At 53.7% G+C, this 10869-nt stretch overlaps 1 protein-coding gene across 1 annotated transcript in view; it reads left to right on the top strand.

The window, feature by feature from the left end:
- CREB3L1 (cAMP responsive element binding protein 3 like 1) overlaps positions 1 to 10869 on the top strand; it is a 44853-nt gene extending 33984 nt beyond the window's left edge. The window contains exons 5-12 of the mRNA XM_021925843.2: positions 126 to 283; positions 1397 to 1546; positions 1684 to 1742; positions 1912 to 1980; positions 5373 to 5472; positions 6449 to 6575; positions 9714 to 9978; positions 10158 to 10869. Coding sequence (XP_021781535.2) covers positions 126 to 283; positions 1397 to 1546; positions 1684 to 1742; positions 1912 to 1980; positions 5373 to 5472; positions 6449 to 6575; positions 9714 to 9978; positions 10158 to 10194 — 965 coding nt within the window. The 3' untranslated portion in view covers positions 10195 to 10869. The remainder of the gene's footprint in view (positions 1 to 125; positions 284 to 1396; positions 1547 to 1683; positions 1743 to 1911; positions 1981 to 5372; positions 5473 to 6448; positions 6576 to 9713; positions 9979 to 10157) is intronic.

Below are 10869 nucleotides of genomic sequence, written 5' to 3'. Positions count from 1 at the left end.
AAGGGCCTGGCAGTCCGTGTCCCACAATGTCAGGGCTGGTGCAAGCCCATGCTCAGCTGACCTCATGATGTCCAAGTGGAGCTGGTGTGCAACGTTGCTAACCCGGTTTTCCCTGCTCTTCCCAGAGGACCTAGTGCAGATGCCTCCGACGCCTCCCAGCAGCCACGGCAGTGACAGCGACGGCTCCCAGAGTCCCCGCTCTCTGCCCCCCTCCAGCCCTGTCAGGCCTATGGCACGCTCCTCCACGGCCATCTCCACCTCCCCACTCCTGACTGCCCCTCACGTAAGGAGCTGGGGATGGGCTGATCCCGGAAGTGAGGAATTGAATATATCCACCTGAGCGCACGGCCCGTGGGGAGGGTTTGGGGAGCCCTGAGACTGATCCCCACCCTCATCAGAATTCAGAGGGATGCCTGCCTGGCAGATGGGAGCTTGAATCCTCTTTTTTTTTTTTTTTTTTTGAGTCTCGCTCTGTCGCCCAGGCTGGAGTGCAGTGACTCAATCTTGGCTCACTGCAACATCTGCCTCCCAGGTTCAAGCAATTCTCCTGTCTCAGCCTCCCAAGTAGCTGGTATTACAGGCACTTGCTACCGCGTCCGGCTAATTTTTTTTTTTTTTTTTTTTTTAGATGGAGTCTCACTCTCTCAACAGGCTGGAGTGCAACCTCCACCTCCTGGGTTCAAGTGATTCTCCTGCCTCAGCCTCCTGAGTAGCTGGTACTACAGGTGCACACCACCATGCCCAGCTAATTTTTGTACTTTTAGTTTCACCACGTTGGCCAAGCTGGTCTCGATCTCTTGACCTCGTGATCTGCCCGCCTCAGCCTCCCAAAGTGCTGAGATTACAGGCATGAGCCACTGCACCCGGCCAGGAATTCAAATCCTTTCGCCCTGCCTCATAGTGAAAGGAGACTGTTGCAGAGCCAGGACTAGAACTTGACATTCCTGACCTCCAGGGGATGACCCAGGCTGCCTCCAAGGAGTGCTGTGTGAGGGGCAGTGCCCAGATGGTCCACAATCCCCAGGAAACATGGAGCTAGGCCCTGAGCCCTGGGATGGGTGTGGAGTCTCCCAAGCCAAGATTGTAGGGAGGGGTGTGATGGAGATGCTGTTTGGGGCATCCTGGACAAGTAAGCTTTGAGGGTGTGGTCTCAGGGATGGGATGCAGGAAGCCCTCCCGAACAATGCACTAAGAGCCTAACACCTGAGCTCTCAGCACCGCCTGGCAGCTGACACGTGTTACTCAATTTCACCCAGATCCACCCCCTTTTCAGATGAGGAAACTGAGGCGCAGAGCGTTGTGTGCCTTGCCCAGGTCATATAGATAGCACATGGCAGAGCTTGAATTTGAACCCAGGGCTGCCTGGCTCCTAACTACCACGTCATACTTCCTACAGAAATTACAGGGGACATCAGGGCCACTGCTCCTGACAGAGGAGGAGAAGCGGACCCTGATTGCTGAGGGCTACCCCATCCCCACAAAACTCCCCCTCACCAAAGCCGAGGAGAAAGCCTTAAAGAGAGTCCGGAGGAAAATCAAGAACAAGGTAAAGCCTGCCACCCTGGAGCTTCAGAGGGCTTCCTTGGTGGATGGGCTCCCCTGGCATACCAGCTCTGAAACTGGGGGGCCCAGGAAGTGAATACGTGGCAGTGCTAACCCTTGTTTTCGGGCCTCCCCCTCTAGATCTCGGCCCAGGAGAGCCGTCGTAAGAAGAAGGAGTATGTGGAGTGTCTAGAAAAGAAGTAAGCGGCTTGGGAGGGGTGGGGAATCCATGCGCCACTCCCTCCCCTGACCTGCCCTCCCCAGGCCCTCCGTCATGGGGCAGCAGAGGCTGGGGGCACAGGGAGTGTGATGGTGGTGGGCAGGGCCGAGGGGGCTGCCACTAAGCCTGTGCCTGCTTGGCCCCTACAGGGTGGAAACATTTACATCTGAGAACAATGAACTGTGGAAGAAGGTAGAGACCCTGGAGAATGCCAACAGGTGGGTGGTGCCTCCTGCATCCAACCTGGCCCCCTGCCCCTCTGCAACCCGTGCCTGGCTTTGCATAGCTCTGGGAGACAGGGGAGAGGAGAGAGAACTAAGTTTAGGATAACAGGGACCCCAGAAACACACCCTGTAGCCTTGGGCCACTTACATCCTGCCACTCCCTGTGTTCCCATTTTTCCTCACCGACTAGACACCTGGCAGGGCGGGGGAGTTGCTTAAGTGAGCAGGTGTTTTCAAACTGTGGTCCTCAGACCAACAACCCCTGGGAATTATTAGACGTGCTTATTCTCTGGCCCCATGCCAGGTCTACTGAATCAGAAGCTCCAGGGGTAGGGCCCAGCACCCTGCGTTTTAATAAGCCCTCCAGGTAATTAGGTTGCACCCTTAAGTTTGAGAACCACTGGTGTAAATCCTTGTTACTCAAAGCCAGTTGCCCCGGACAGGCAACATCAGCATCGCCTGGGAGCTTGTTAGAAATGCAGGCTGGGCACAGTGGCTCACACCTGTAATCCCAGCACTTTGGGAGGCCGAGACGGGCGGATCACGAGGTCAGGAGATCGAGACCATCCTGGCTAACACGGTGAAACCCGTCTCTGCTAAAAAAAAAATACAAAAAACTAGCCGGGCGTGGTGGCGGACGCCTGTAGTCCCAGCTACTCGGGAGGCTGAGGCAGGAGAATGGCGTAAACCTCAGGAGGCAGAGCTTGCAGTGAGCTGAGATCTGGCCACTGCACTCCAGCCTGGGCAACAGAGCGAGACTCCATCTTAAAAAAAAAAAAAAAAAAAAATGCAGAATATCAGAACTCTCTCCAGACTTACTAAGCTAAAAACTGCACATTCACAAGGTCTTGGGTGATTCACATGCACTATGAAGTTTGAGAAACAGGAGTGTAGAGACAGCAGCGCAGTGCCTGGCAGGTAGCAGCCACGTAAAGTCACAGCTCTGGGTTCTTATACTGCTCTGCCATTTTTGTGACTCTGGAGAAATCATTAAATATCTCTGGGCCCCTGTTTCTTCGTCTAAATGGGGATGATAGAAACATTATCTCATAGGGTCGGGCACAGTGGCTCACGCCTGTAATCCCAGCACTTTGGGAGGCCAAGGCAGGTGGATCACCTGAGATCAGGAGTTCGAGGCCAACCTGGCCAACATGGTGAAACCCCGTCTCTACTAAAAATACAAAAATTAGCCAGGTGTGGTGGTGCATGGCTGTAATCCCAGCTACTCAGGAGGTTGAGGGAGGAGAATCGCTGGAACCCAGGAGGCAGAGGTTACAGTGAGCTGAGATGACACCACTGCACTCCAGCCTGGGTGTCAGAGTGAGACTTCATCTCAAAAAAAAAAAGAAAAGAAACATTATTTCATAGGATTGATGTGAGGGTATTAATGAGATCCTGCGAATAAAGGACCCAGCCTGATGCTTGGCATTTAGGAATGTGCAATTCATGTTAGCTTTTATTGTTCTTTCATTATTTTTATTTATTTATTTTCTTGAGATAGGGTATCACTCTGTTGCCCACGCTGGGGTGTAATGGGATGATCATAGCTCACTGCAGCCTCAAACTCTTGATTCTTCCCACCCCCTCAGCCTCCTAAGTAGCTAGGGCCACAGGCACACACTACCACCCCTGGCTAATTTTAAGTATTTTGTAGAGACGGGGTCTTGCTATGTTGCCCAGGCTGGTCTCCAGCTCCTGGGCTCAAGCATACCTCCTGCTTTGGCTCCCAAAGTGCTGGGATTATAGGCGTGATCCACCACACCTGGTCTTCTTCTATTATTTTTATTTTTAAATGTTTATTTATTTCTTTTTTTTTTTTTTTTGAGACAGAGGCTTGCTCTGTTGCCCAGGTTGGAGTGCAGTGGCACAATCTCGGCTCACTGCAACCTCCACCTCTTGGGTTCAGGCAATTCTCGTGCCTCAGCCTCCCAAATAGCTGGGATTACAGACATGTACCACCACGCCCGGCTAATTTTTGTATTTTTAGTAGAGACAGGGTTTCGCTATGTTGACCAGGCTGGTCTTGAACTCTTGACCTCATGTAATCCTCCTGCCTCGGCCTCCCAAAGTGCTGAAATTACAGGCGTGAGCCACCACACCCCGCCATTATTTTCATTCCAAATTCCTGATAGTACCCAGCCATGAGCCTGTGGTAGGTCTTTAATAATTATTTGCTGGGATTAATTACAATAACCTAGACAACAGCCTTGGTATGTAGCAGGTGCTCAACACAAGACTTTTTCCTTCTTTCCTTCCTTCTCCCTCAGCTTCTCCAGCGGGATCCAGCCACTCCTCTGTTCCCTGATTGGCCTGGAGAATCCCACCTGACCCCCCACCCCACCCCTCTGTCTCTGGCTGGGGTTCCTTTCTGGCCCAAAGTAGGTCCAGGCCCTTGGAGCTATTTCGCCACCTGCTGTACATTGTGGGAACTGCAACCCCTATGTGCCCGGTTGGGTGGAGAGAGAGAAAGCATTTTCCCACCAAGCCTGTGCCGAACGCATTCTGTGTGCACCCAGAAGATTCCACACTGAGTGGGACCTAGTCCTCACCGTCAGGGAGGCCACAGTTAGTAAAGGAGACTGACGTGGAAATCTATAAGTAAACGAAGTACCTTGATAATAAAACAAAAACTCAGCAATAAAACAAAAATGGCTGGGCACGGTGGCCCATACCTGTAATCCCAACACTTTGGGAGGCCGAAGCGGATGGATCACTGAGGTCAGGAGTTCCAGACCAGCCTGGCGAAACCCTGTCTCTACGAAAAATACAAAAATTAGCTGGGCGTGGTGGCGCACGCCTGTAGTCCCAGCTAGTCAGAAGGCTAAGCCAGGAGAATCACTTGAACCCGGGAGGCAGAGGTTGCAATGAGTCACAATCGCACCACTGCACTCCAGCCTGGGCGACAGAGCGAGACTCTGTCTCAAAACAAAACAAAACAAAAAACCTAACAAAAACAATAGCTACCATTTACTAGACACTCACTACATACCACGCACTGTGCCAAACAGCTCTTTCTTATCAGCTCAGGATGCTGGGGGTGCCAGGGAGGGAAGGTCAATGAACCTGTGGCAGGTGTCTGTTAAGCAAAAGAAGGCTGGCCTCCGCGCAGCTGGGGGCAGACCTTCCCTCCTCCAACCCTCTTGGCCAGGAGCATCACAGGGCAGGCCTGAGCTTCCACAGGGTGACCCAGCCAGTCACCATGAGGCAGGCCCCAGGTGCCAGGCCACTCTGCAGAGGAGCCACTCAGGAGGTGACCTTCCCTATCTTGGCTGAAACGGGCACCTGGCGTGGAGGCCATGTCTGGAGCCAGACCCCTAGGAGAGCTCCAGGAGGCAGAGATGCCTGCGGGGTCAAAGCCTGCCAGCTGACTGCTGTGCCCTCCTCAGGACCCTGCTCCAGCAGCTGCAGAAACTCCAGACTCTGGTCACCAACAAGATCTCCAGACCTTACAAGATGGCCGCCACCCAGACTGGGACCTGCCTCATGGTAGGTGTGGCTCCCTCCACCACAGGCCCACAGGAGGAGAGTTCTTTCCAAGGCTGGCATTTTCCAGGGTTGGGCAGAGCTTTGAGGATCGGTAACATCGTGGGCAGTATCACCAGGGTACACCATCCTGGCGCCTGGTGGGCCGGTTCTAGCTGACCCCAGCCTCCTTCTCCGAGCCCGTGGTGCCTTCTGCCTCACACCGGTCCCCGACTGGTTAACACAGTGTAGACGTGTAGGTGACTCCCGTGGCCCCAGCTAGGGGACAACTGGGCAGGTTCCTTGAGGAGGTGGCTTCCACAGGCTTTGTGCAGGGAAGGGCTTGGGGAGACTCAGGGAAGTACGGACATGGTTCTTTCTGGAACGGATGGCAGTGAAAAGGCTGAGGAAACCCCTGGAAACCCGGAAGGCTCCCAGGGTGTGCTTCAGACCTCTTCCAGTCGCTCTTCCATCTTCTTCTGGAAATGGCCAGCCTCTTGCTGCCTAGCTCAGCAGGCCCCGGCCCTCTAAGACCCTCGAGCTGTCAGACGGCAGAGCCAGGCTATGGGCCGGGGTAGTGTGGGCTCCCTGGCTCTCAGCACCTCCCGCTAGCCAGACTCCCCAGAAACCGGCTGAGAACGTGACGTGCTGATGTGTCCCCCTCCCTCGTCCCGGCCCCAAGCCCCGCCTGCACCTATTCCTTCCTTTCCTGATTCCTCTACCCCATAGGGTGACTCCACATTGGCCACTTCCCTCTTACTTCTAGCACTGCCTGTGGAGACCCCCCTACAATGGGCTGGGATGGCCTGAGCGGCCCCTGCCTTCCCCAGAGAGGATGGGAGACCCCACGTGTGGGAGGAAGTGGTCAGCTGGAGGAGCTGCTTCTTTGGGAAAACGCTCAGACTTTTGTGCCTGTTGGTTTGGGAGAGAAGGAGTGGGGTGGTCAGGGCCGCAGCCCCTCCTTGCCCCAGATCTGATGCCACTGTCTCTTTGCTACCAGGTGGCAGCCTTGTGCTTTGTTCTGGTGCTGGGCTCCCTCGTGCCCTGCCTTCCCGAGTTCTCCTCCGGCTCCCAGACTGTGAAGGAAGACCCCATGGCCGCAGACAGCATCTACACGGCCAGCCAGAGTGAGTGCCCACCTGTCATGCCAGCTCCCTGGTCTGGGGCTGCCCTGCCCCAGCCCCAGTGTCCAGGCAGAAGCCAGACATAAGAGAGAAGCCAAGTGTGGGATCGGCATTATCTCATTCTGCCTCATTTTCCAGATGGGGAAACTGAGGCCCAAAGAGAGTCCATGCTTTGCTCAGTGTTTGTGGTAGAATTGGGACTAAAATACAGAGCTCCCAATGCCCAGCCTAACTCCCAGAGAGCTTCAGGAGTGGCTTGCAGGAGGTGGGTTTAGGGGATAACAGGAATGTTCCAGCCCTGTGCCCCATGCATTATGGTGCTAGTGCTTATGCGGCGTCTGCTAGGCACCATCAGTACCTCATGATAGGGACAGCAAGTGAGTTTCAGTTCAAAGGTCATTTCCAATAAGGTGGTGGTAGCTGCCTGAAACACTGTGTTAAGAAGGACCCTGGGCTGGGCACGGTGGCTCACGCCTGTAATCCCAGCACTTTGGGAGGCCAAGGCAGGTGGATCACCTGAGATCAGGAGTTCGAGGCCAACCTGGCCAACATGGTGAAACCCCGTCTCTGCTAAAAATACAAAAATTATCTGTGCATGGTGGCATGTGCCTGTAGCCTCGGCTACTTGAGAAGGGTGAGACAGGAGAATCGCTTGAACCTGGGAGGCAGAAGTTGCAGTGAACCAAGATCACGCCACTGCACTCTAGCCTGGGTGACAGAGTGAGACTCATCTCAAAAAAAAGAAGGACTCTGAGGCACCATTCAGAATTGACAGGAAGGAGTGTCATGGTCCATTGATAATGTCTACTGTGGACAGAGGAAGGGTAGTGGTGGTGTGGGTTCAGATATCTACCGTTTCCAAGGGGGATAGTAAAGTACAGTGGTTAGGAGCATGTGGATGTTAAGTCCGTCGTAACTGGCACTGCCACTTGCTGTGTAACCTGAGGCATGTGTCTTAATTCATTTCTTCATCTAGAAATGAAGAAATTGTCCTAAGCTTTCATTTCTTCATCTAGAAAATGGGAGTGGCAATTTTGCGCTTACTGAGCCATGGCTGTGAGACAGGGCATGAAACAGCAGTGTCTGTGCTTATGAAATGAGTACACTCAGTCTCTTTGAGCTCACGGAGGAGAGAATAGCTACATCACAGTAGCTGGCAAAAGGAGAACCAGGGGAGGGCCCAGCAAAGAAGAGTGTGGATTTCAGAGGGAGAGAATCCTTCAGGTGGACCCCCAGAGGAACTTCCTGGCTGTCCCTCATCACTTACCAGTCAGTCACTTACCAATTACCACGGGTCTGACAGGACAGGAGGAGGAAGAGGAAACAGATGGGAGGTCAGAGGAGGGAAGATTAAGGAGTGAGTTTCAAGAAGGAGGGATATAGCAGGGAGGATGGGCTAGACATTGAGGGCCTTGAGGGGAGGAAGCTGGTGTGGGGAGGGTTAGGGAAAGAGGAAGTAGAGACAGGGAGAGTGAAAGTTCCTCCCCGGACACGTGCAGGCTGAGGAGGAGAGAACAGGGTGGTCACTAAAGGTGGGTGGGCAGCAGCAATGCAAGGTCTGGAGAGCCATGTGTCTGCTTTTCCAAGGCCACAAAAGCCACTGGAGGGAAAGGAGTGGAAAGAGAGCTGGGGTTGATGGACAAAGCCACAGTGAGCGGAGGGAATGAATGAACCCCTTGGAGAGAAGGCAGTGTGGGTTTTAGGCCCAGGACCTGGGCTGGGTGGAGAGGAGGAGGACACATCCCAGCAGGCAGATGGCTTTGGAGCAGGCTGGTTTGCAGAGCTGGTGCATTGCACAGTTCCAGGGACTGCTATTCACACATACTATGAGGTCATGGCTGCAGAGCCGGAGGGGCGGCAGATCCCAGGGCCAGGCAGACCTGGGTTCGCATCCTTCTTTCAGGGAGGACAATTTCCCTGAGTGCCTAGAACTTCAGTTGCCTCCTCTGGAAAGTGGGGCTAAAGAAACTTCATTCCTGGCCGGGCGCGGTGGCTCATGCCTGTAATCCCAGCACTTTGGGAGGCCGAGGCGGGCGGATCACAAGGTCAGGAGATCGAGACCATCCTGGCTAACACTGTGAAACCTCATCTCTACTAAAAATACAAAAAAATTAGCCGGGCATGGTGGCGGGCGCCTGTAGTCCCAGCTACTCGCGAGGCTGAGGCAGGAGAATGGCATGAACCCAGGGGGCGGAGCTTGTAGTGAGCGGAGATCTCGCCACTGCACTTCAGCCTGGGCAACAAAGCGAGACTCTGTCTCAAAAAAAAAAAAAAAAGAAAAGGAAAGAAACCTCATTCCCTAGAGTTTCTCTCAGATTTTAACCACTCTACTTAGGTCTATGGGCCTTAGATAATGCCTAGCAAATGGTGGGCGTCCAACAGATGTTTGTTTTCCTTCTCTGAAGGGCAAACTAGGATCTAGAATAGGGAAGAGACTTATTCAAGGTCTCACAGAAAGTAAGTGGTGGACTGGCCAGATGCGGTAGCTCATTCCAATAATCCCAGCACTTTGGGAGGCCAAGGTGGGAGGATCACTTGAGGCCAGGAGTTCAAGACCAGCCTGGCCAACATGGTGAAACCCCGTCTCTACTAAAAATACAAAAAGTAGCCAGATACGGTGGCACACACCTGTAGTCCCAGCTACTCGGGAGGCTGAGGCAGGAGAGTCGCTTGAGCTCGGGAGGCAGAGGTTGCAGGGAGTCGAGATCCTGCCACTGCACTCCAGCCTGGGCGACAGAGCAAGACTCTGTCTCAAAAAAAAAAAAAAAAAAAAGGTAGAGCAAGTAAGTGGTGGAGGTTAGAACACAGCTCCCAGATGCCCAAACTCAGTACCCTCTGCTTAGGAAGAACTGACTTTTCTGAGTATTTCCGGAACACAGTTTCAATCACTTCCCCTCTATTACCTCATTCAAACCTCTCATTTACATGAGGTTGGTCCTAGTATCCCTATTTTACAGATGAGCACACTGAGGCTCAGAAAGGTTAAAGCAAAGCGTGTGATTTACCTGAGGTCACACATCCAGAAAGTGTCAGAGCTGGGACTCAGATCCAGGGCCTGTGTCCTTAACCACTAGGCCATAAACGTGGCCAGGATGTGGAGGGAGTCTTGGGCACGCCGCTCATCCTACACTCCCTCTCCAGTGCCCTCTCGAAGCCTCCTATTCTACGATGACGGGGCAGGCTCATGGGAAGATGGCCGCAGCGCCCTGCTGCCCATGGAGCCCCCAGATGGCTGGGAAATCAACCCCGGGGGGCCGGCAGAGCAGCGGCCCCAGGACCACCTGCAGCATGACCACCTGGACAACAGCCACGAGACCACCAAGTACCTGAGTGAGGCCTGGCCTAAAGACGGTGGAAACGGCACCAGCCCCGACTTCTCCCACTCCAAGGAGTGGTTCCACGACAGGTGGGTGGGGGACCCCTTTCCCTCCTGAGGCAGGGTCCACCTGCCTCCTGCCCACCCTTGGCCCCCACATTGGCCACACCCTCCCAAGGCCCCATCCCTGCTGGGTCTAGATCCAGCTTGCAGAGGGTAAAAGGCTTCCTGCTGGACAGAGTCATCCTTGGTCTCTCTTCTCTCTCCAGGGATCTGGGTCCCAACACCACCATCAAACTCTCTTAGGCCATGCCAAGACCCAGGACACAGGACGCACCCCCGGCACGCAGAAGAGGAGTTCTTGCTCACTAACCATATCCGCCTCGTGCCCCTGCCTCCTGGAGCTTCCCGTTCCAGGAGAAAAGGCTCTACTTCCCAGCCTTTCCTTGCCCCTGACATCTGGACTCTTCCCTTGGGCCAACCACTCTGTTCTCATTCTCCTTCCCACCGCCATCCATCCGTCCTTCTTAGACAAACCACTCACTGGGTACCCCGCCTCCTCTCTCATATGCCCAACACGACCACTGTCTCCCTGTCCCCACACCTGCACCCAAACAGACACATCAACTCATCCCACTCACTAACACCCCTCACCCCACCCCCACTGTACAGAGACCAAGAACAGAAATTGTTTGTAAATAATGAACCTTATTTTTTATTATTGCCAATCCCCTAAGATATTGTATTTTACAAATCTCCTTCTTCCCTTCATCCCTCCCTTGTTTTATATTTTATGAAGTTAGTGCGGGCTTTGCTGCTCCCTGGCCCAGGAAAGAGGGGCACCCCGACCCTCACCTGGCACCCCCCTGCTGCTGCCCAAGCTGCTGGGCCTTTTTAATTGCCAAACTGCTCTCTTCATCAGCTCAGCACATGCTTTAAGAAAGCAAAACTAAAAAAAAAAAAAAAAAGATGCAGCATCAA

Source organism: Papio anubis, chromosome 12 (assembly GCF_008728515.1).
Source record: "Papio anubis isolate 15944 chromosome 12, Panubis1.0, whole genome shotgun sequence".
NCBI classification, from domain to species: domain Eukaryota; kingdom Metazoa; phylum Chordata; class Mammalia; order Primates; family Cercopithecidae; genus Papio; species Papio anubis.
Note: the sequence above shows the minus strand (reverse complement) of the source record. Positions and strands in the feature narration are given on the sequence as shown.